The 26,713-nt window shown below is 34.9% G+C and overlaps 1 protein-coding gene across 2 annotated transcripts; it reads right to left on the reverse strand.

Annotated features, from left to right (window-relative positions):
- Window positions 1–13,387: 13,387 nt before the first annotated feature.
- LOC131148672 (glutamate receptor 3.7-like) lies at window positions 13,388–25,419 on the reverse strand. Of its 2 annotated transcripts, none has more exons than XM_058098541.1 (6): window positions 24,099–25,419; window positions 16,399–17,732; window positions 15,843–16,120; window positions 15,660–15,691; window positions 14,458–14,864; window positions 13,388–13,951 (listed from the first exon to the last, which is right to left on the reverse strand). In XM_058098541.1, exons 1-6 carry the CDS (start codon window positions 24,352–24,354, stop codon window positions 13,538–13,540), a joined length of 2,721 nt encoding a protein of 906 aa, XP_057954524.1. In that variant the 5' UTR covers window positions 24,355–25,419; the 3' UTR covers window positions 13,388–13,537. The 2 variants fall into 2 exon arrangements, with proteins under 2 accessions (XP_057954524.1, XP_057954525.1); XM_058098542.1 differs by having other exon boundaries at window positions 14,458–14,861; window positions 24,099–25,248.
- Window positions 25,420–26,713: the final 1,294 nt, after the last annotated feature.

The following is a 26,713-nucleotide window of genomic DNA, read 5'->3' on the forward strand; positions in this document are numbered from 1 at the left end:
TTTCATAACAAGGCCATAATAAACTAACTTGGAAGTGATTTACTAACTGCGCTTCAAGTCCCTGTGGATCGATACCTGACTTACTCACTTTCTATTGAACTTGGGATAGTTAGGTTTATAAATATTATTTTGGTAGTTAAGGACCCAAGCCTTGGCGAGCCTACCACTTACTGAGTAAGGCGAGTGCCCTAATAAGTATCATTTGTAGCTACACCTGAAGTAATTGGGCAAGATTACAAATGATATCAGAGTAGAGGGGTGTTACATATATGGGCATGTAATCTCCCTTGTCCTTGGGAACTTTCGTTATTAAACATTGGTTGTATATACGTGTGAGTAAGAGTAATGGTATCAAAGCTTATGATATTGAAATTAGAATAGCCTCCCAAGAGAGGGGGGGGGGTGAATTGGGTTTTAAAAATTTTATTCCCTTTAGTCTTAGTTCTTTTGAGTTATAATAACAATCAAAACTTAAATACAATCACAATCAACACAACAAGATCAATCACTCAATTTATGTAACAATAACCCTGTATATATGTGAAAATTTGTTGAACTCGTTATAAGTCTTGTATCACAATTATTCTTCTTCCTAATGTTCAGTTTTTAAATAAACTTTCAGATTAATAGGTCAAGGATAATCAACCAACATAGTCCCTTTCGGTTTCTGCAATCAATGCTGATTTATCCAAAACAAATTACCTTCCGGTCTATTTAACAACCAAACATTCAGAATTAAAATTTAAAGCATCCACATAGATTATATCTTTTGTAAAAATAAAAAATAAAGAGTAGAGTAGAGAAAGAAGAAAACATGATTTTTACGAGGTTCGGCTTCAACACAACCTATGTCCTCACCCTTGGCAAAACCACCAAAGGATTCACTATTACCGTTCCTTTACCAGGTGGAACAAGGCCAATTACAAGCACTTCTTGGGTAAGGCTACAGCACGCCTTATCCAAACAATATCCCCTTGTTTGGTCCAACGATTCAGCACTTGAACCGTCAACTAACTTGTTACAAAGATATAAAACAAGACGTACAAGAACTTGCTCCTCAAAGAGTTGATTAGTACAATATTTGAAACACTATGTACTTCATTAAATTTAGAACTTGAATTTCATAATGAAGCTCTTAGAAACTTATCATCATAGGTATCTTTCAATGGATGAAAGAATCAATAAACTTGACGCACAAACTCAATGAGAAATTCAGAAAAGCTTTCAGAAAATTTCGTGAGTGATGAGAGCAATAGCACACTTTCAGAATTTTAGTCGGCTTTAAGAGAATGAGAGCTGAAATGATTTCTTAGTGTTTAAAACTATGATCCTTGAGGGTATTTATAGAGGTAGAAAACTTCCTTGCTTGTTCCCCAAGAATACGTAGAGTTGTTTCCAAATATTAAATTTATTTGAGCTTCCAATTATTTGAATTTCAAAAATTATATCCATTGGAATTTTGAAAAAATGCCGCGAGCCAGACGACTGTGAAGTCCTGGCAATCGTCTGTCCATATGTTATAACTATAGAAACATAGGTAGAGAGGTGGCAGTCGTCTGTCCCTTCATTGGCAGTCATCATTTACCAGAATAATTTAGTTATGATGCAACTCAGTGAGGTGATAGTCGTTTGTCCATGAACAATTTAAGTTTTTCTATAACATAAAAGGTGGAGTCGTCTATTAAAACACTCACAGACTTCTTACTTTGCACTGGCAGTCGTCTGTCAAAGCCTTGACAATCATCTGTGAGGCTTCTATTCTTTAGTTAAGCTATACAAAATTGGCCAGTCGTCTGTTCATAACCAAACAGTCGTTTGTCTAGGTAGTTTTTCCTCTTTAAGCCCTTTTTGATTTCTCTCTCTTTTGTTTGAGTTTATCTTGGAATATTAACTTGTTTAACTTTTAAAAGCATGTTCCAAGGCTTAAGCTATGGTCTCTAAGTCTCCTTTTGCCTAATGAGCTTCAAAATGAAAAATTCATATTTGAATTAACTTGAAGTACTTACAAAGACTTTGACCTCAGCTGATTTAACATTTTCTTGGCTTTGAGTCCTTTCAATGCTGCTATTCAATCTCTTAGACTTCCTGTTCGAGCTTTCATTTATAGAGCGTTGATATTCTCATGAACTTCTTTTTGTTCCTTGGTTCTTGTAAGCTTTCATATCAGGGTATATGTATTTTGAGCAATTCATCTTTTCTTGTAATTATATCACTTGAAAATATATTAAATAACTTTTACTTTATTATCATCAAAACCAAGAGTTTGTAAGCTTAACTAGGCCAACAATCTCCCCATTTTTTATGATGACAAAGAATGAGCAAAGATGTAAAAATTAAACTTAAAGCTCCCCCTGTCAACAAGCATAGGTTTCAAATAAACTCAATAAGACACAATAAGGCATAAGTTTCAAATTTCAGAACGGAAACTACATAACAGGAAATACATAAGCAAATACATACATTACACTAAGCACATAGACATTACACTTTGCTCACTCACCATACTCCCCCTTTTGACATAAACAAAAAGGTAAACTATAACCAGAACCGAAGTATGTGGAGCATACAAAAACAACATCAAAAGTCTATGACTTCTTCTTCTTCTTCTTCTTCTTCTTCTTCTTCTTCTTCTTCTTCTTCTTCTTCTTCTTCTTCACCTTCTTCATTTTCAGCTTCTTCTTCATCAAAATTCTCATTACCCTCATTATCTGAATCAGTGTCATTTTTAGTGACATGATGCACTATTTTAGCAATTCAATTATCTAACAAGGTATATTTGTCATCAATGGTTGAGATTTTATCTTGAAGAGAAGTAAAATTTTCCCGCATTTCAGAACTAAAACTGGTATAATTCTGATAAAATAGAACAAACCAAGGTGGCATATCAGCTTCTTTAGGAGCTGGATTCCTTTCTTCTTGTGCAGGTCTTACTGGTCTATTGCCCCGAAACATCCATCCCTCGGTATACTTTTTGTAACCCATTCGTTTTAGTGTAGTAGATGAGAAAACATGATAATGAATTCATTTCACTATTTTTGAAGCTGGAGAGAGGACTTAAAAATAAGCAAAGATCAAGGAAAGAATGCCGCCATACGGAAGCCCAATTCTAGGAGATTCGAGCTTCATAACCATCCATTTCAGTATAATGCTGGATAAGTCTAATTTCTTCCCTTTTAGTAAGCACCACATTATGAAACAATTGAAGAACGATACATGATCAAAGGTTCCAGACCTCGGAATTATATTGTATGCAATGATTTATGTAGGATTTGTGCTTGAAGATTGAGCTGTTTATATGGTGGAGGATGTCCAAAATAAACAGGTATATCATTCATCACAAGAGGCAAAAATTCTTGTGGTGAGAAACCAGTTCCATAGTCCATTGCTTTTCAACTGGAGTACACTCAAAATTTCCATGCTTGATGTGAAGAATTTTCCTTAAAGAGTGTGGGGTAAGAGTTATCTTTTGACCATAAATTTCGGTAGCAATTCCAACTTCTTTCTTTACCAAGTTTGAATAAAAAATCTTAATCTGATCTAGGTAATACCCCTTCACTTGGTGAAGAATGAACTTGTCCCATCCTATAGTTTTTAACATTTTGATAATTTCAGGAAAATCTTCTTCAAAGAAAGTTATATCTAGTACCTTGCAGAACATTGGATCAATTGCCAAAATGTGATTTTGATATAATGCTTTCGCATGCGAAGAAACCATCCATTTCTCTATGTTGTCATTGTTTGTCAGCTTTGAAGAAGACGAGGAAGCTTTGTCCTTTTTCCCAACTGTTTTGGTATGAACCATTTTGGTGAGGCTGAATTTTTAGGAAACCCTAGGTGTGAATGGATTAGGGTTATGGTGGATGATTGTTGGGAGCAGTTTAGGAGAGAAAGAACTTTGAAGAAAAGGAAGAGAAGTTGATTTAGAGACTGGTAGATGAATGGACAGACGTCTGGGGGGGTTTTAAAATAGAGTTTTTATGTGAGATAAACATGAGCAGCTGCGAGACAGTCATCTATCCATTGTCTTTTACACAGACAGTAGCCTGCCAGTCACCTGCCAGATCTTCAACAGTCATCTGCCCTGACCAATTATTCTCCTTCTCTTTTAGTTAACTTCTCTTATATGTAACATGCCTAATTCCCGTCGAATAAATACAAATTGATCCTTAACTAACGATTTGGTAAATATATCAGCTAATTGATCATGAGTATTAACAAATTCAAGTACTATTTCTTTCTTGTCTACATTAGCTCTTAAGAAATGATGACGTATATCAATATGTTTAGTTCTTGAATGTGATACTGGATTCTTTGAAATATTTATCGCGCTTGTATTATCACATTTTATGGGAATTGTTTGGTATTGAATTTTGAAGTCCCTTAATTGTTATTTCATGTATAAAGTTTGAGCACAACAACTCCCAGCTGCTATGTATTCTACTTCAGTTGTAGATAATGCTGCGTAATTTTGTTTCTTTGAAAACCAAGAAACTAGTGAGTATCCTAAGAATTGACAAGTCCCACTAGTGCTTTTTCTATCTATTTTGCATCTCGCATAATCAGCATTTGAGTAACTCATCATTTTGAAATCAGTTCCTTTTGGATACCATAATCCTAAATCTAGTGTGTCTAGAAAATATCTAAGGATTTGTTTCACTGCTATTTGATGTGATTCCTTTGGAGCTGATTGGAACCTAGCACACATACACACACAAAACATTATATCTGGTCTGCTTGCTGTTAAGTAAAGTATGCTTCCTATCATGCCTCAGTAATGCTTGGTATCAACTTGTTTCCCTTTTTTATCCTTGTCTAGACTAGTTGAGGTGCTCATGGGAGTTCCTATAGGTTTACTTTATTCCATATCAAACTTCTTTAACATGTCATTAATATACTTAGTTTGATTTATGAAAGTTCCATTTTTAGCTTGTTTGATTTGTAATCCTAGAAAGTAATTTAACTCTCCCATCATGCTCATTCCAAACTCTCTTTGCATAGTTATAGCAAATTCATTATACAAGTCTTCATGAGTTGCTCCAAATATAATATCATCAACATAAATTTGTACTATAAGCATATCAATATCTTGGTTTTTATAAATAATGTGCTATCTATCTTTCCTCTTGAAAAATTGTTTTAGAGTAGGAATTTGCTTAGTCTATCGTACCAAGCTCTAGGAGCTTGTTTCAATCCATATAGGGCTTTAGTTAGCTTGAATACATGATTTGGATTTTTAGAGTCTTCAAACTTGGAGGTTGTTTAACGTAAACTTCTTCATTAATATAGCCATTTAGGAATGCACTTTTTACATTCATTTGGTATAATTTGAAGTCTTTATAGGCTGCATAGGCAAGAAGCATCCTTATTGCTTCCATCCTTACTACAAGAGCAAAGGTTTCTTCATAATCAATGCCTTCTTCTTGATTGTAACCTTGTGCTACAATCCTAACTTTATTTCTTATAACTACCCCAGTTTCATCCTTTTTATTTCTAAACATCCATTTAGTTCCTATGAATGACTTATCTTTGGGTTTAGGTATAAGTTCCTATATTTGACTTCTTTCAAGTTGATTTAGTTCCTCCTGCATAGCTATGATCCAAGAGTCATCTTTTAAGGCTTCTTCTATATTCTTGGGTTCATCTTGAGACAAGAAAGCATAATGATTACAAATGTTTTTTAATGAGGCTCTAGTGGTTATTCCTTTTGATGGTTTTCCAAGAATTTGGTCTTTTGGGTGACTTTTAGCATATCTCCATTCTTTAGGCAGTTCTAGATTTTCAATTGTGTTTTCTTTGGAAGCTTCAATATCATTTTCTTCTTTTATTTCAATATCTTCTTCTTTTTGTGAAATATCTTCTTTTTCATCAATCTTAATTTTGTTAACTTGATCATTTGATTCATCAAACGTTATGTGTATTGATTCAATAATTGTAAGAGTTCTTTTGTTGTAAACCCTATAAGCTTTACTATTTGTTGAGTAGCCTAAGAAAGTTCCTTCATTAGATTTTGCATCGAATTTTCCTAGATCATCTTTAGTATTAAGGATAAAGCATTTGCAACTGAATACATGAAAGTAAGAAATATTGGGTTTTCTTCCTTTCCATAATTCATATGGTGTTTTGTCTATATTAGATCGTATGGATACTCTATTTATGATGTAACAAGCTGTATTCATAGCTTTTGCCCAAAAATATTTAGGTAAACCATTTTCGTTTAGCATGGTTCTTGTTATTTCTTGTAAGGTTCTATTTTTTCTTTCAACAACTCCATTTTGTTGTGGAGTCCTAGGTGCTAAAAAATTATGGTTTATTCCATACTTATTACAGAATTTTTCAACATTTTTTGTTTTTAAATTCCCTACCTTGATCACTTCTAAAGTTTGTTTTGTTATAACCCTTTTCATTTTGTAATTTCTTACATAATGTGATTAGCATGTCACAGGTTTTATCTTTGTTTGTTAAGAATAATGCCCAAGTGAATCTTGAATAATCATTCACTATTACAAAAGCATATTATTTACCTCCTAGGTTTAAGGTTCTAGTTGGATCAAATAAGTCTAGGTGCAGCAATTCTAGGAGTCTTTTAGTAGATACGTATTTTTTCTTTTTAAAACTTGTTTTAACTTGCTTTCCCTTTTGGCATGCATGGCACATTTTTTTTTTTTATGAATTTGGTATTAGGTAGTCCTTTGACAAGATTTTTCTTTGATAATTTGAATAATAGGTCAATGCTAGCATGTCCTAGTTTCCTATGCCATAACCAACTTATTTCATTCATTGCTGTCAAACAAGTTATGTTCTGGTTTACTAAGTTCTCAAGATTTATAAAATAAACATTATTTATCTTATGAGCTATAAACAAGGTTTCATTGTTCTTAGGATTTTGGATAATGCATTTTTCTTTCTTAAATGTTATTTCAAACCCTTTGTCACTTAATTGGCTAATGCTTAAAAGGTTATGTTTTAATCCTTCTACTAATAGCACATTGTCAATAGTGAGAGAAGGTTCTTTACCTATTTTTCCAATGCCAATAATTTTAGCTTTGGCATTGTCGTCAAAGGTGACATATCCTCCATCCTTTTTTCTTAGAGATGTAAACTTGGTCTTATCACCGGTCATGTGCCTTGAACACCCGCTGTCCAAGTACCACTTATCCGTTGACGGTGTTGTCCTAAAACATACCTACAATGGAGGATTCTTTGTGTTAGTCTTTGGAACCCAAATTCTTTTAACTTTCTTTGTTTTGTTGTTAGTTCCATTATTGACTTTCCATTCCCCTTGCATTTTACTGTACTTTCTTTTTAGTGGGCAATCGAACATAACGTGACCTTTAGTCTTGCACATATAGCAAGTGGTGTGTTCATGTTTATTGTTTGAGTAAGTGCTAGCATAGTGCTTGGCTTCCTTGATGAAGTATCTCATGTATAATTTCTTATTCTTTTAATTTTTTTTACCATTATAATATATCCCTTCTTTATTTCCATGTAGCCTTTGCTGTCCAATCATCTTTTCAAAACTATCTTTACCTTTGGTGAAGTTATATATAATTTTCTCCTTATCCTCTACTAATTTCTTAAGTTCATTTACTTCTAAATCCTTTTTATTCAAACTATCTTTATGATTTTTGCCTAATCCTTGAGTTACTTTATTTACTTCTTCTTCTAACTTCTTAATACAAGTGTCTTTTTCTTTTTCAATGGTTTTGAATGATTCAAGTTGCTTCAATAGTTCTTTATTTTGATCTTTCAAAATTATATTTCTCTTGGAAATTTTTATGAATCTCTTATGCAAAGAAAACAACTCAACTTGCAATTCCTTATAGGAAGACATGCTGTTACATGACTCATTACACAACTCAATGTAAGATTCTGTAGAGGAATAGTAGGAGTTTACCTCTTTTTCATTTGCCATGAAGCATATATTTGCCATCTTTTGTCCGCTTGATTCGTTTTCTGTCTCGCTGGAGCTTGAATCACCCCACGTTTATTTTTCTTTTTTTCTTTCTTGAGCAACAGACAGTCTGGTTTGATATGCCCTGATTTCTTGCAGTGATAACATATTGGAGGATCATTCTTACTTTTATTTTCTTTCCTACTTGTCTCTCCTTTTTCAGGTTTCTTTTTATTGAACTTCCTAGGAAATCTCTTGTTTCTTCTATAGAACTTACCTAGTCTCTTAGTGATGAATGCTAATTCATCTTGATCTCAGTCACTTGTTTCACTTTTCTCTTCGCTAGAGCTGTGGCTAGACACTTTTAGTGCAATGGATCTTTTATGCTTTGATTCAGGATTTCTTTCTTTTAAGGTCATTTCATAGGTAAGAAGTGAACCTACGAGTTCATCTAAAGAGGTGGTCTTAAGGTTTCTACCTTTAGTGATAGCTGTAATCTTTGGTTTCCATATTGAGGGAAGGCCTCTTAGAATTTTTCTAATCATTTCGTAGGTAGTATAAGTTTTCCCTAAGGCACTTAAGGAATTTATTATGTGTGTAAATCTGGTGTACATACTTGATATTATTTCATCTGCATTCATCTTGAATGCTTCATATTCGCTTGTTAACATATCTATCCTATAGTCCCTAACATCTATAGTTCCATCATATGTCACTTCTAATTTGTCTTATATTTCTTTAGCCGTCTTGCATGCCATGACCCTATTAAATTCATTAACATCTAAGGAACAGTATAAAGCGTTTATAGCCCTTGAATTGATTTGAAGCATTTTATAGTTTGAATCGGTCATATCCTTTTTTTTCTTTTGGAATCTATTTTCCATCTACTATTTTAGTGGGAATAAGGTCTCCATCCATAACTTCTTCCCATGCTTTCTAATCCATGTGTTAGAGATAGATTTGCATTCTCTTTTTCCAAAACGTATAGTTATGTCCACAAAAAATTGGTGGATGGGTTGAGGATTGGCCTTCACCAAAGGGTGCTACTCCTATATTTTTCATTCGATCTTTTTATAGTTTCTTGTTAGGACTTACTATAACTAGGCTCTGATATCAATTGAAATTGGAATAGCCTCCCAATAGGGGGGGCCCGGGGGGGGGGTGGGGTTAATTGGGTTTTAAAAATTTTATTCCCTTTAGTCTTAGTTCTTTTGAGTTATAATAACAATCAAAACTTAGAAACAATCACAATTAACACAGCAAGATCAATCACTCAATTTATGTAACAATAATCCTGTATATATGTGAAAATTTGCTGAACTCATTATAAGCCCTGTATCACAATTATTCTTCTTCCTCATGTTTAGTTTTTAAATAAACTTTTAGATTAATAGGTCAAGGATAATCAACCAAAACGAATTACCTTCTCGTCTATTTAACAACCAAACATTCAAAATTGAAATTTAAAGCATCCACACAGATTATATCTTTTGTAAAAATAAAAATAAAGAGTAGAGTAGAGAAAGAAGAAAATATTGATTTTTATGAGATTCGGCTTCAACACAGCCTACATCCTCGCCCTTGGCAAAACCACCAAAGGATTCACTATTACTATTCATTTACCAAGCGGAACAAGACCAATTACAAGCACTCCTTGGGTAAGGCTAGAGCCCACCTTCTCCAAATAATATTCCCTTGTTTGGTCCAACAATTTAGCACTCGAAACGTCAACTAACCTGTTACAAAGATATAAAATAAGACGTACAAGAACTTGCTCCTCAAAGAACTGATTAGTACAATATTTGAAACATTATGTACTTTAGTAAATTCAGAACATGAATTTCAGAATGAAACTCTTAGAAACTTATCACCGTAGGTAACTTTCAATGGATGAAAGAATCAATAAACTTGATGCACAAACTCAGTGAGAAACTCAGCAAAGCTTTTAGAAAATTCCGTGAGTGATGAGAGCAATAACACACTTTTAGAATTTCAGTAGGCTTTTAGAGAATGAGAGCTGAATTGATTTCTTGGTGTTTAAAACAATGATCCTTGAGGGTATTTATAGAGGTAGAAAACTTCCTTGCTTGTTCCCCAAGAATACTTAGAGTTGTTTCCAAATATTAAATTTATTTGAGCTTTCAATTATTTGAATTTCAAAAATTATATCCATTGGAATTTTGAAAAATGCCACGAGCCAGACGAATGTGAAGTCCTGACAATCGTCTGTCCATATGTTATAACTATAGAAACATAGGTAGAGAGGTGGCAGTCGTCTGTCCCTTCATTGGCAGTCGTCTGTTATCATGCAACTCAGTAAGGTAGTTATAATGCAACTCAGTAAGGTGACAGTCATCTGTCCATATGGTGACAGTCGTCTGTCCATGAACAATTTAAGTTTTTCAATAACACAGAAGGTGGACAGTCGTCTGGTAAAACACTCACAGACTTCTCACTTTGCACTGGAAGTCGTCTGTCAGAGCCTTGACAATCGTCTGTCAGGCTTCTGTTCTTTACTTAAGCTATACAAAATTGGCTTGTCGTCTATCCATAACCAGACAGTCGTCTGTCTAGGTAGTTTTTCCTCTTTAAGCCCATTTTGATTTCTCTCTCTTTTGTTTGAATTTATCTTGGAATATTAACTTGTTTAACTTTTAAAAGCATGTTCCAAGGCTTAAGCTATGGTCTCTAAGTCTCCTTTTGCCTAATGAGTTTCAAAATGAAAAATTCATTGAATTAACTTGAAGTACTTACAAAGACTTTGACCTAAGCTAATTTGACATTTTCTTGGCTTTGAGTCCTTTCAATGCTGCTTTTCAATCTTTTAGATTTCTGTTGGAGCTTTCATTTATAAAGCCTTGATATTCTCATGAACTTCTCTTTGTTCCTTGGTTCTTGTAAGCTTTCATATCAGGGTATATGTATTTTGAGCAATACATCTTTTCCTGTAATCATATCACTTGAAAATATATTAAATAACTTTTACTTTGTTATCATCAAAACCAAGAGTTTGTAAGCCTAATTAGGCCAACAAAGATTATGTTTCATATCTATATAATTTTGAGTACATATATATATATATATATATTCTCAAATGATATAATCATTAAAATGAGTGTATTATGATAAAACTAAACTCATGTGTCACATACTGTAAATAACTTATATAGTGTTACTAAGAGGTGGCTCACCCAAATATTTAAATATTTCAGGGAACCATGATAGACTAGGAGATAGAGTTCCGAGATAGAGGGGAGCCGGTACCCTGATAGTCAAGGTATGTGTCTTGTATTAGGGATGTATGATTTCCTAGTATATGTTATGGATTTTTGGGGATGTATATGGATGTATAGAACTCTGGTTATTTGTATTCTGGATGGTTTGTAAATATTGACTTCACTGTTAGGGTTGTTTGTATAAGATTGACTGTTTACCCAATACCCATTTGGGTCGGGTTATGTTTGAAATGGTATCAGAGTTTGTGACGCAGTAGATGATTAATTATTTTGGTTTATTGTAAAAAAAAAGGTAGAAAAATTAGGAGGTCACAAGAGGGTTAAGGACTTGTTGGTGTTGCCAGGTATGGTGAAAGCTCTATACGGAAAACAATCGAAAGGCTTGGATGACATGAGTTGGAAGTGAAGGTTGTGGCTACTATCAAACTTTGTCTAGCCGATGACGTGATATATCACGTTATGGATGAGGAATCGCCTGTCGCAGTTTGGCTAAAACTGGAGAGCCGGTATATGTCCAAGTCATTGACAAACAACTTATATCTTAAGCAAAAACTTTACGGGCTCAAGATGGCAGAGGGTTCGGACCTGAATCAACACATCATCGTATTCAATCAGATCATTAGTGATCTGAAGCGGGTTGATGTAAAGTTCGAGGATAAAGACAAAGCATTGATGCTGTTGAATTCCTTACCTATGTCTCATACATATGAGAATAGGGTTACAACTCTAACATGAGGGAAAAAGACTTTAGAGTTGGAGGATATCATGAGTGTCCTGTTGAGTTTCCATCAAAGGAAGAAGATCAACAATGAGAATTCTCAAGGTGAAAGGCTTGTGATGAAAGGTGATTAAGATCATAGGAGAAGCAAGTTTCGGAGTGGATCAAGCAACAATAGGGCTCGGTCCAATTACAGGAAGAGGAAGGATGTGCGGTATTTTAAGTGCAAGAAAAAGGGGCACATAAAACCCAATTGTCTAGAGAGGAAGAAGGAAAATGCTGAAAACAAAGAAGGTTCATCAAACACGGCGAATGTAACCAAAGAAGGAGACTCTGGGAGCGATGATGGTTATATGCTCTCGGTTTCATCTAGTTCAGATGAGTTCACGGATTCTTGGATCTTAGACTCGGTGTGCTCTTATCATATGATGCCCAACAAAAATTGGTTCACCACTTACAAATTGGTGAGTTCTAGTTTTTTTCTGATGGGAAACGATGTTGCTTGCAATGTTGTCAAAATGGAGAATATCATAATAAAGATGTATGATGGTGTGGTGAGGACGTTATGTGATGTTAGGCACATACAAAAGTTAAGAAAGAATTTGATTTCGTTAGGCACTTTAGGCTGTAATGGGTTTAGTTACAAGTATAAAAGTGGGGTAATGAAGGTGAGCAAGGGTGTTCTGACCGTGATGAAGGGGCTAAAAGTAATGAGGAATATCTATACACTACTCGATACTACTACAATTATAGGTGGAGCTACTGCAAAATTTGAGTTGGATAGTACCATTTTGTGGCATATGTGGTTAGAGCATATGGGTGAGCGTGGAATGAAGGAGTTTCATAAGAGAAATCTTTTTAAGGGAGTTAAATCATGCAAACTAGATTTCTGTAAGTACTGTGTGCTTGGGAAGCAGAATAGGGTTCATTTTATGGAACGCATGCACCAAGAAAGCATGGTGAAGCAAAGAACAAGGAAAGAGGTTGTAGGAAGAAACTGTCGACGATTAGGTCGACGATTGCATCGACGGTTTGCTTTTGGTATTAAACCGTCAACAGTTTGTCTGAAATCGTCGATGATTTTAGTCTTTAGGATTTGCCTTGGTATTAAATCATCAACGGTTTACTTGACACCGTCAACGATTTTGTTCAGCACAGATCACGAATTTTGAATCGAGAGATCAATAGATTGGGAGATTTGGAGGATTTTCCTCTAGGATTTACTACAGAAACATTTTAGATAGTTTCTAAGTCTTCTATACACATAGGAATTAAATATAAACAATATTTTTTAACCCTTGATGTAAGCTTTGACGATTGATAGTGACAATCAGCCGCCTGCTCTTGTGGACGTAGACACATTGCCGAATCACGTAAATTCTTATGTTTTTTTATTATTTGCTTTCCTTTATTCTATTTGTGATTGCTTGTTTCCGTATATTCATTGTTGATTGCTTGCATTGCTTGTTCCGATTCGATTTGTTTGTTACCACTGCGCATTGGCATTCAAGCCACTTTGCACAACAATGATAAAACAAAATGTTACTACACCTTACAACATAGTTTTATTAGAAATAGAAATATTTACATGCTATAACAAAAAATCAAAATCTAAACAGGATCTGTGTCCAACACCAAAATCATCAAATTACACTACTAGGAGAATTCCAATCAGCACGCATGCTGCATTGGTCAATTTACTTGGGGTTGAGAATTGTCACACTGGGTAAAATACTTCTTGATGGCATCTTCCTTCTCATCAATGAAATTAAAAAAGTTAAAAATGATTTGAGAATAGTGGGTACTTGTTGATCCAGATGGTGGACCAGAAAGGTCCCTCTGCTTCCGTTTGTACCGTACAAATTGGCAGACCGCTCGTAATAGGAACACAAGAAAAGCAGTGATTGTAGTAACTCCGCACAAAAGATATAGACCCCAGAAGCTGCTCAGGTGAAGTTTATTAGGCTCAGAATCTTCTCTCCTTGCCCCAGGACAACCCATCTTACAAAACCACTTCTCATGGATCTTTTGAAGTCTTCCACTCTCAGAAAGTTTCAAGATTGCTGTAGACATGTCAATGGCAAGTGGAGAGTCTCTTTGAAAAGCCTGATTCATTATACAGAGTAGAATTAATGGGAAAATACCATAAAAAGATCACTACCAAAATGAAATGCCATATCATTCATTTATCATGATAATCATTCCACTTTTCAGATCACTATTTCTTTAAAATTTGATGTTGTTTTTGCTAAACCTCATGTTGCACAACTGGTGCATTCCATAGTTGCAAATTAGGGGACATCACTTTAAAGAAAATAATATGTAAATGAAAATATGCTACTATAATGATGACTTCACCAAAAACCTGACGTTTGAATTTTTAAAAATTACTTCCACTCATATCCATAATTCTGCAGAGCAAATGGATATAAGCTATGTGTTCATCGAAGAGTGCATGCTTATTCAGTGCTCAACACTTGTGTACACATGTGCTTGTTTGTACATGATGCAATTATATTTTCATGTCTGTGGAGTGGGTGGTGTAGGGGAACCCGCTCCTGCAGGGGTGGGAAGAGATCTTAGAAAGCATATGTTTATGAACATCTACTTACGAATCCCCATTCGCTCTTGGTGAATGATTGCCCAACAATCCCAAAATCAGTTTGATTTGACAAAAATAACTCCACATAAGGAAGCTCATCAACAATAGCCACCACCCCTCCATCTCTTGGCCCCTTCCTCAATGCTCTTTCATAATCTCCTGGGGATCCTAGAGAAACAAGCCTCGACCGATGTATGTTAAGATTTTCCGTCAAGTAGCTATATGCAAATGAACCCCTTTGGAATCCAATAGGCAAGTTACTTGCAATCAAACTGTCAATTCCCGTTATGGATGATGACAGCTGTTGGACTGTAAGGATTGAAGTCAAGCTAGCTGTGTAGCTTGATGTGATCACCATCAACAGGAAAAGCCACACCACCATTACCATCCGCCCTAGTGTGCTTACAGTATCTTCTTCTGTGATTTAATGAGAAGACAAAAGGATTGTTAAATTTCAAACAGCATAGATTCTTAAAATTATGTAATTCAGCATCATAATCAGAAGAGTTATTAACGCCAACCAGGAGTACTTTATTTATAAAACTTCAGTAGAAATTTCAAGAGAATTTTGTAAAAAATTGAGAACATAAATTAATGATTATCATGCCCCCAAAAATAACAAAGAAATTTCAAGAGAACTTTTTCAAAATTAAGAACAAATATTCATGAAGTAATCAACTTTGATATAAATTATATTATGATTTTCATGCACAGAAAATAAATAAATTTTATAGAACAAATGCTCTGCTCTACCCAGGACTTGTTGTAATAGAATCTTTTAGATGGCAAAAGTACGTTAGCTTTTGTCGTCTTTATGCCCTTTAATGTCATATTGGGCCCTTAAACCCACCTGGTAATTCCAAATCTCTAACTTTTTTTAGGTTCTTTTTCTTTTTGGGAATTCTATGTCTGCCAATATTCAGATAAGAAGAAAATTAAATTAAAAAGAGTTGCATTTAGAGATTTTAATGAATCGCAGCTTGATTTTAATTGGAGTTGCAAGAGTAGATATGATTTAAGGACTAAGATTCGTAATGAAAATTGTCAAATATGAAAAAACGAAAGACCAAAAATTTTTTTAACATCTTAACAAGACACAGCAAGTTTAAGGAATCCTTAAGGCCTTCTCATCGCAACTTTACCAATGATGGATGCACTCATATATATGGCTAAAAAGACAAATAAAAAGATTAAGGTTGAGCTATTCCTTACGGTTTGTATTAAACAGTGTTGAGAAGCTGAACCTGAAACATTAAATGAGTGAAAGTGAGGATAAATACTTCGGTACACATTGGGTTCATCCACAATTCAAAGCATCAAGCCCCACGAGTGCTTGCATGTGCATGTGTGTGTATGTAAAACAAAAACGCATTTCAATAAATAGGAGATGCTTACAAGAACATCGTTATCAGCTGCTTTCTAGGGGGGCCTCGAAAATCTTCATTGACACGATGCTCAAGAATCCAAATAACCACTGCAATCATCACAAAGGAAGCTGCAGTGACGCACCACATCTCCACTGTAAATGGTTTGAGAAATACCCAAGCACTTGATGTTGAGTTTCCAATTGGAGCAACAATGACAAGTCCAGCAGCAATATAAGGCTGAGAAAAATCAACAATCTTAGTTCGGTGTGGCACAATTGCAATGTCTCCAACAGCAGCATCAAACACCTGTCACCAAAATGTTATGTCAATCTAAATGCTAATAGACGTGTTCTGCATAACAATTTGCAATATAGTATCTGGCCTTGCAAATTAATGGTTTACGTCAAAGAGTCAGTGCCATATTTTTTAGCATAAGAGCACATATAATTCAAGAGCTATATAAGGGGATTTCTTGCATTTAGCATGCTTAAATATGCACCAGCCATGCTAGCCTGAAAGGAAAGCATTGACTTTAAGAGTTCTATCTTTTTCAATACTCTGAGAAATATGTAAATTTCACCTACATTATCTGCAACCATTCTCACGAGCTCATCATAATTGGGGTTGGACCTACCATCCCCGAACAGCTCGAATCTGTAAGGAAGATCATATGGGACTAGTTTTCGTGCTTCCTTAAACAAATCAATACAGTATCCTCTAATTTCATGGACATTGTGTGAATCCGACATTACAAATTCAACAAAACTGAATCTGTTTGGCACTCCAATTCGCAGTGGCCTTTCATTGTCAGCAATCACCCACCCACGTGGCTTTTCTGTCATTTTTCCAGGCCAAGTGACATTTTGAAGCTGCTGATTGCGACGGGCATAGCTATCTTGTTCCTCTTGATGAGTTTTTGGGGGAAAAACTGAAAGACCTGAATAGTTAGACCAGTAGCCTACCCTGTGAATTGCCATCTGGTTAATATTAATGATTTCATAGCCAGCACTCATGAGATTCCGATCTGGATTAAATTGAATATGACCTGTTAAACCAGAGAAATTTGTCTGCAATAATGTCCTGCGCAAAAGATCTCCACCATCAAATACTTTAAACTTCCTGAGGTTTAGATCGTGAAATTGGTGGGCAAAAGAAAAATTAATACTGCCGTTTTCTTTTAAAAATTTATCAATTGAATGTGCAGTTGCCCACACTGTATCATAAGCATGAAATCCATAGGTATTCAGCCCAGAATGGGCTAACCCTTTTTGCTGCATTTTTCTCCACCGAGACAGAAAAGCCTTCTTCTGGATGGATGGTGGAATATATTGACGAATCCCCACTACCCCTTGGAGAAAGTTGAGCGAAGTTTGACTTGCTGGGGAGAATGAGTCTAAAGTGGTACAAAGCCAATCGGTCACAAGCCACACATAGTTTCTGGTCATCATCTTAAGTTTCTGAGCAATAGTAAAAATCCTAAGACCTGAGTCAGGATTCACATGAACGACATAAACACGAGGTCCAAGCAATTTGGATTTATTGAGCAAACTAGTTATAGTGCTGAGATTAAATCCGGTAGGTAAGGGCAATTTATAAGATATTTTTGACATCTTCTTCTGAAGCTCATCATCTAAAGCCAATATTCCATTCCTTCCATATTCATTGTCCACAAAGATAGCAATGATCTCTCTCCACCCATAAAAGTAAACCAAATCAGCCATTGCAGCCATTTGGTAAGAGTCACTGTGTGTGGTTCGGAGAAAGAAAGGGAACTGCAAAGCAGAGAGTGTAGGGTCAGTGGCAGCATATGAGACAAAAGGCACTTGGAGACCGTTAGCAATTTCTGCAGTAATATGAGCTATTGTGGAGGACTGGGGGCCAATCACGGTCACTACTTCCTTCTCAAGCAGTTGAAAAGCTGCAAAAAATAGGGGAAATCCAAAATCACAATTTAAGTAGAATGCAGCTTGTAGGAAGAAATCTAAATTCAAGTTCTGACTCCATGATATATCCATACACTGCATATGCATAAATTATGCACAAAGGCAACCATTCAATTTAGGTAGAATGCAGCTTGTAGGAAGAAATCTAAATTCAAGTTCTGACTCCATGATATATCAATACACTGCATATGCATAAATTATGCACAAAGGCAACCATTCAATTGCTCTCATCAAATAAAGAATCAATGCCCTAAGCATTCTTAAATCCAAACAGAGCTTGAACCACATGATTTAAGAAACTCAGCGATCAATTTGGATAGAACTTGATTTGTTTAGAAAATGTGGTTCGAGGAACTATATGTGGGGCAATTAGGCATAAATTGATACCGACTCCTCAGAATTTATTAACTTCAACTCCATTAATTACCACTTATGAATCTTTTTTTTCAGTTTATAACCATTACCTCAAGTTTTGGGTTGAGCTAATCCATTGATACAAATGGTTCATGGAATAAAATCGAGTTGGGCCATTGCATGTGAATTTGAGAAGTATATTTAGGGTGTGTTTGGGAACATAGATTATGGGCCTAGGATTAGGGCTTGTGTGGATTTGGATGGAACTCAATACAATTATATACTACATTTTGTCAAAATCCACATAAATCCAAATCCAAGGTCCCAATTCCAAGCTCCCAAACACAGGGTTAGTTTATACTCTAACAACACTCTACATTAACAACTGTAAACCACATGAAGTACAACAACAAAACCAAGCCTTAGTCCCACTAAGTGGGGTCGGCTATATGAATCTTTTTCCGCCAATTTATGCGATCATGGACCATTTCTTTTGATAGATTCAAAGACATTAAATCCTTACTCACTATCTCCTCCCAAGTTATTTTAGGTCTACCCCTACCCCTTCTACTATCCCCCACAGTAACTAAGTCACTCTTCCTCACAGGTGCACTATAAGGCCTACGTTGCAAGTGTCCATACCATCTGAGTCGTCCTTCCCTTATCTTATCTTCTATAGGAACTACACCTAACTTACCACGAATATGTTCATTCCTTAATTTATCTTTTAATGTTATACCACTCATCCATCTAAGCATCCTCATCTCGGCAACTTTTACTTTTTGGATATTATGTTTCTTCGTCGCCCAACATTCTGATCCATATAGCATAGCTGGTCTTATAGCTGTCCTATAAAACTTCCCTTTCAATTTTAAGGGTATTCTACGATCACATAGAACACTTGAAGAACTTCTCCATTTTACCCAACCTGCTTTAACTCTATGCATTACATCATCTTCAATTTCTCCTTCAGCTTGCATAATAGATCCAAGGTATCGAAATCTACAAGTACTATTTATTTCTTCATAATCAAGTTTAACTTTGTCTCCAATATTCCTCCTATCATTACTAAAATTACATTTCATATATTCTATTTTATTTCTACTTATCTTAAAGCCTCTAGATTCCAAAGCTTCTCTCCATAATTCTAACTCAGCCTCTACTCCATCCCTAATTTCGTCAATTAATACAATATCATCTGCAAACAACATACACCATGGAACCTCCTTTTGAATACTCTTAGTCAATTGGTCCATCACTAAAGCAAAAAGATAAGGACTCAAAGCAGATCCTTGATGTACACCTATGGTAATTGGAAATTCTCTAGTTTCTCCATCTATAGTCTTTACACTAGTCATTACTCCATCGTACATATCCTTAATGACATCGGTATACCTACAACATACACCCTTTTTTTCTAAAACCCACCATAAAACTTCCCTAGGTATCCTATCATATGCTTTCTCAAGGTCAATAAATATCATATGCAAGTCCCTCTTCTTTTCCCTAAACTTTTCCATTAATCTTCTTAAAAGATAAATAGCTTCTGTGGTAGATCTCCCAGGCATAAAACCAAATTGATTTTCTGAGATCTTCGTTTCTAACCTTAATCTTTGTTCAACTACTCTTTCCCATAGTTTCATCGTATGACTCATAAGTTTAATTCCACGATAGTTATTACAATTTTGAATATCTCCTTTATTTTCGTATATAGGTATTAAAGTGCTTTTCCTCCATTCATCTGACATTTTCTTAGTTTTTACAATTGTATTAAATAAATTAGCTAACCATATAATTCCGTTATCACCCAAGCATTTCCAAACTTCAATTGGGATGTTATCTGGTCCCATAACTTTCCCATTTTTCATCTTTTTTGGTGCAAACTTAACTTCATTAACTCTAATTTTTCGAATAAATCTTATATTTTTAGTCTTTTCCTCAATTGACAATTCTAAATTTAAGCCTTCTATTTGGTTTTCATTAAACAACTTACTAAAGTAACTTCGCCATCTTTCTTTAATATCTTCGTCCTTAACCAAGACAATATCATCCTCACTTTTTATACATTTTACATTTCCTAAGTCCTTGTTCTTCCTTTCTCTAACTTTAGCAAGTTTAAATATATCTCTTTCTCCTTCTTTTGTACCTAATCTATCATACAAACTATTAAATGATCTATATTTAGCTTCACTAACGGCCCTTTTTGCATCTTTTCTTGCCTCCTTATATTTTTCAAAGTTATCGTTGTTTCTACATTTTTGCCACATTTTATACCAAATTCTTTTTGTCTTCATGATTTTTTGTACATCTTTATCCCACCACCAACTTTCTTTGTTATTTGAGAATCTTCCCCTTGATTTGCCTAAAATCTCTTTTACTATCTTTTTAATAGAGTTAGCTAATCTATTCCAAAGAGTATTTGAATCTATCCCATCCTCTAAGGTCCAATCCCCATCTTTGATCATTTTATCTTTAAATTTTATTATATTTTCTCCTTTTAGGTTCCACCATCTAGTTCTCCTACACTGGTTTATTTTATCCTTTTTCTTCCATTTTTTAATGCATATATCTAACACTAAGATTCTATGTTGTGTGGTTAGACTTTCACCTGGAATAACTTTACAATCTTTGCATGATACACAATCTACCCTCCTAGTTAAAAAAAAATCTATTTGACTTCTATTTTGTCCACTTTTAAAGGTTATTAAGTGTTCTTCTCTCTTCTTAAAGCAAGTATTCATTATACTAAAATCATATGACATAGCAAAGTCTAAGATCATCTCCCCAGACTCATTTTTGTCTCCATATCCATATCCTCTATGTATCCTTTCATCATGAAGTGCTAAACACAAATAAACTGCAATAGACATAACCTGAATAATGTGCTGTTTTGAAACTAAAGTCTTTTCCTCTTCCTTATTTTTGAATTGAAATTTATGGTCTCTATGCCTTTCTTTGGGCAGTAGAAGGATAAGATGGGTTAGGATAGATCATGCTTTGAGGCCCTTGATATTCCTGAACTTATGAAACGAGAAGGGAACAGAGAACAAATTATGAAAATAAGGGCAAGCAATATAATTGGGCCTGGTCAGGGAGTGGTTCAGGTTCATATTGATTTTTAGAAATATTTTTGTCAAAATAAAGAGGTTATACATCTGCATAGAAAAAAAAAGTACCAACCACACATGGGTGCGTCTTTCAAAGGCAGAGATTGGTAGCCAAACTCTCTGGTGAGTGTGCATTTAGTTTCAACAATCGTTAAAATAAAAAAAAATAAAAAAAAAAAACAAAATGAAGTTGAGTCAGAGATGAGGTGTGGATCAGAGAAATTTCAGCAGTAAGAATTTGTAGTATGTAGTAATATTGAGGATTCTGTTACTGAGGAACATTCTCTTGTGATGTAAAAACATGAAAAAGATAAACAGTGTCAAAATTTGTCCTGTCAGAAGAATGAAAGTTGCAGGAAATTTCTAAATCTATGCCGAAAATCAAAAGATTTGTATTCCCAAGCAGCAAACATGTTTTAAGAATCCTTTCTTCCGCTAACAGTTGAACCAGGACATTACAGGCCAAAAGAGTAGCTTATAATCATTTCATCAGAGGTAGCTCTTGTTTGTGAATCATTAATTAATAGTCCTACAGAACTGGAAGAGTAGGGTTTTTTTTTTTTATAAACAAATAAATTGTATTAGAGAGAGAGAGAGAGAGAGAGGACAACAAAAATGGAAAATAAAATCAAGGAGAACAAAATATCCTCCCTCTAAGAAAGGAAAAAAAACCATAGAAAAATGAAAACAATCACAGAACAACTTGAAGAAAAACCAGCTGATCCTGCTGTAAATCTGAGACTCTGAGAGAGAGACATGTCAACAGAAGCAATTTGTCAAACAGCACAGTGATGCAAGAAACACCACTCTGCTCCAAAGCAGATAAATAGATCTTAAAATTTCTAGCATTTCTCTCTAGCCAAACACTCCAGCCCTAACAGTACACTGCCACAAAGCTTCCCTCTCCTTCCCATTACCAATCCCCTAAACATAATAGTGCATATAGCCTCCAAAGAGGACGGGAAGACCCAGTTTTTAGCCAAAAACACTAAACAACTTACCCCTGAGAGACCAAGTGAAGAGGCTGTGGAAAAATAGATATGAACAGGTCTCCACTCTCCTAAAGTAAATGGCACAAATGTCAGGCGAAAAGGCGTTATTAGGTCTTAGCTTCTCAATCAAGTCACTGACATTGATTTTCTCAAGGACCAGTCCAAGTAAAAGCCTCAAATTTTAAAGGATTTTAGGTTTCCAAATCAAAGACTAAAGAGAAAAAGGTGTAACATTAGGATCACAAGTCAAATGAGAAAAGAAAGACTTGCTAGAATACTCGCCAGAAGAATCTAAGCTCCCAATTCTTGTATCATTCCCCAAAGGGACATGAAAAGAATCTAGCACATTATTCAAAAGGGCAGGCTAATGATTTCAGTTCAAGAAGCATCAATTTCTGCATAAATAACGCTGTAGCATCTCATATTCCAAAGTTCAAACCACAAACAAAATCATTAAGTAAATATTATCATTGCTAAGGGAGCTGAGAGCTCTTCTTTCACTATAAAGCCCAAGTGCATGCACATATTTGTGTACGAATCGGCATATGTAAAAGAAGATAAATGATGTCATGTATGAATAATATTATACAGCATGAAACTTATGAAGTTTCCTGGATTTCTCTTTTATTGATTTGTGGAGAAGAAAATGAGGAAAGGCAAATCAAATAAAAGGATATGAAAGGAAAGCCTGCCATCCTTGAAATGTTGGCTTTTTGGGGCAGCCTTTGCAAGATTTAGAGTTTTATTTTGTTTTGTTTCTCTTATGCTTTTCTAATGAATCTTCAGAAACCAAACAGAACATAATCATAAGAGAATGAAGCCAACTGCTAGCTACTACATTTACAATCTAACTGGCATCTTTTGTCTATGGAACCTCTTGGGTGAGAGAAAGTTGTGAGACATTTCTAAGTCTCTACATTCTTAGTTGCGAACATAGTTTAAATTATTCTCTATCAGTTAGGACATTACAGTTCACATGGTAACCCCATAATCACTTGATACGAGTTCCCCCTTTTTTTTTGTGACACTGATAGTCCATAGTACAAAACTGGGAGTTCACTAATCCTAGTACAGGAATTTCTCAGGGTGCACCCTCTAATGATTTCAGTTCAAGGGGCATAATGAGAATTACATCAGAAAAAAGCATCCTAACATCTCATAGTCCAAATTTCTGAGAACAGCAAATAGTCAAATGTCATTGTCACGAACAGGAGAGATCATTGCTTTTGTTTCACGTGTGTGCTTTCACATTTATATACATACATATATAAGATAAATGATGCTGAATATGATTGAAATTATCCGGCCTAGAGTTTACAATACCTCATGGATTTTGCTTCCACTGATTTGTGTGCATGTCTGTTTTATCGTATTTTATTTTTTGAACTTTTATTTGGTCTTTTTTTCTCCCCTTGTTTTCCTAGTGACTACCCAACATTCAAACAGGACACAACTCGTTATAAGAGAATAAGCCCAACTTCCAATTCTTACATTTTGAGTAGTTATCAATCTAACTGGCATCTTTGGGTATCCACCAATATTACATAAATCTTTCACACATAAAAAATATAAAATAAAATGAAAATATAGACCAAAGAATACGAATTTGGATAATCACAGGCAGAATAACTCTAAATCTTGTTAGAATACAATGTTTACAATTTAAAGATTGGAAGAGTTTGACAGATTGCAAACTTCGCAGCTGGCATAGAACTTAGGAAAAAGGAGAATAAGCAAGAGAGCAGTAAAATCTGCAAGTAACCTTTGAAAAAGAGAAAAAAAAAAATCAATCACAGTAAGAAACAGGCTGTACCTATTGGAATCCCTCAGACAAATTCCATGTCCAAAAATTAAACAAGAAACTACAAGAGAAAGGTTTTGATGGTACCTTTAATGGACCCCAAGAAGGGATTGCATTTTGCATCCTCCATGACTAATCTCAGTTCGGTCCCATTGAGAATGCTTTGATCATGATTAATATCATAGACAGCGGCATCCATGGCTGCCCTTGCAGCTCTACCAATTACTGAATTAAAAGCAAAAACCACACCAACATTCACAACAGCAGGTGTCTGGCAACACACATGACCACTGAGGAAGACCCATGTCAAAAGGAGCAGTGGAACCAGCAGAGAACACTTCATAATTTACGCTTGAAACTAATTATAACCCTATCTGTTAGATAAGCCAAGCTTGCAAAGTCTCTAAACCTGAGCTCAAAAGCACATTTTTACAAACACCCACATGGTATTTGAAAGACGGAGTAAGAGTAGAGGGATTATGATCAGCAATGGTGCCTAAAAACTTAAGGGTATCCTAAAGATTCAAGGGCACCTCTGCGCCATCATCAGAAAACTAATAACCCAAGATCTGTTACATAATCCAAGATTGCAAAGTCTGTAAACCTGAGCTCAAAAGCACATTTTTAAGAGTAGTGGGATTATAATCAGCAATGCTGCCCTAAAAACTTAGGGGTATCCTACAGATTTAAGGGCATCTCCGCGCCTCATCAGAAAGCTAATTAACCCACATTGCAAAGTGTGTGAACCTGACCTCAAAAGAACATTTTTACAAACACCCAAATAGTCTTTGATGGAGAGAGTAGAGTTGAGGGATTATGAACAGCAATGGTGCCCTAAAAAGTTAAGGGTATCCTGGAGATTCAAGGGCACCTCTGCGCCATCATCAGAGTAGTACCCAGAAGGGAGTGAACATCACTTCAATCAGGAGTGTCAATAACAGCCACAGACCGAAGAAAGCGATCAACTGCCATCTCCAAATCTTTAATTCCTGGCAGTTTCCCCGCTTCCAAACATGAGAAATTTCTGCACCGGATATGGTCTGGTGGGCCTCGCATAGTAAATGTGCACAACAAGAAAATTGTTGAGAAGATGAGAGATGGAAATTTCGCTTAGCGCTACAGAATTATCAAAGATGGGGTAAAAAGAAAAGCCAGAAAGCTTCGTTTCTACATGCATGCATACATGCAGTGGTCTATATCAATCACCATGCATGGATTTTCTTTTCCAGCCCCAAAGGTATTGACACTCTTAAAAAACAAAGATTCAAAGTGAATAAAAAAAATAGAATCAGTAACAAGTTTGAATCTTGGAACAAATTTTTTTTAAAGAAAATTAGATTCAGTGACAAACCAGTCCTTTGTGATGTAAAAATATTGTAGAGCAGAATAGTTGCATCAAGCTTATGGCGAGAAGTATGATCTTAGGAAGGCTTCCAAGTTTGTAGGATTTAGTGTTTGATTATAAAATTCATCTTTCTTATTACTAGGTAACCTTAGATTTTAGTGTTTGGAATTTGAATTTGTATGAATTTGTTTAAAATATAATATAATAATTTTAGATTGTATTTGTCGATATTGTAAGTATATGTCCTACATGAATGATATATGTCCAGGATAATGACATATGATAAGGATAATGAAAGGTTTAACTAAATAGATTGGCTTTAAAAATAATATGAGATTTAATGGCTGAAAGTTGAAAGGTTTTCTTATATAACTACGGTTATGGGGAGTAGCTGAATTATAATCTGTATGGTAATGGAATAAAAGAAATATAGAATTGTCATCCTCTCTCTACCTTTGCTCTCTTACAATCAACTCTACTCCCATAAAATATGGTGAAGTACAGAAAGAAATCAGGGTGAAATGAGAGAAACGATTTCTTCAAGTGCTCTTCTCGATTGATATATATATATATCATAAACGATCCCAGTATGTGAATTTATGGTTTCTTTTATTTTTTTTGCATCAAAAGTAATATAGAAAGGCAATATATATATAGTGTGTGTGTGTGTGTGTGTGTGTGTGAGAGAGAGAGAGAGAGAGAGAGAGAGAGAGTGTGTGTGTGTGTGTGTGAAGATCATGATAATTAAACATCCTCTTTATTTCAATAAATTACAATAGAATATTAGATTAAAGTCTTACATGTGGTATTGGAGCCATGGTTGATATTATCATGATCTTCCTTTCAATATAAAGATCGTTTCCGTTAAGCCTTTCGATCTCGTTATTGTTTTATATGTAAAGTTTGTGTTCATGATAGATTTCTAGAATCAAACAAAAAATTTATATAATCTTTGCTAGATTTATTGGGATTATATTGGTTTGGAATATCATGGTTATGAAATCATGACCTCGCTGCCCGAATAAAATCGTCAACGATTTTTTTGAAACTATCAACAGAATAAAATATCGAGAGCGGATTTCTGAGTTTTAGAAAACCATCAATGGATTTTCTGAAACCGTTGACTGTTTTCCCCATGAAGTAAATTCTGAATTGAGCCATTAAATGTAATGCCTGCAAACCATTTTATTGTTTGATTAAGTATGGGGCACTCACATGTTTTATAATAGTAAATTGATCATGGTTGCAATGTTATGGACCCATTTGTATTGGGTGAAAAATTATATTTATGCATGCATGGGTTGTCGGATTTTACATAAAAGTTAATCCAAGTAAAATTCTCATTGTGGGAAATTGG

Source organism: Malania oleifera, chromosome 2 (assembly GCF_029873635.1).
Source record: "Malania oleifera isolate guangnan ecotype guangnan chromosome 2, ASM2987363v1, whole genome shotgun sequence".
In the NCBI taxonomy this organism is placed as follows: Eukaryota; Viridiplantae; Streptophyta; class Magnoliopsida; order Santalales; family Ximeniaceae; genus Malania; species Malania oleifera.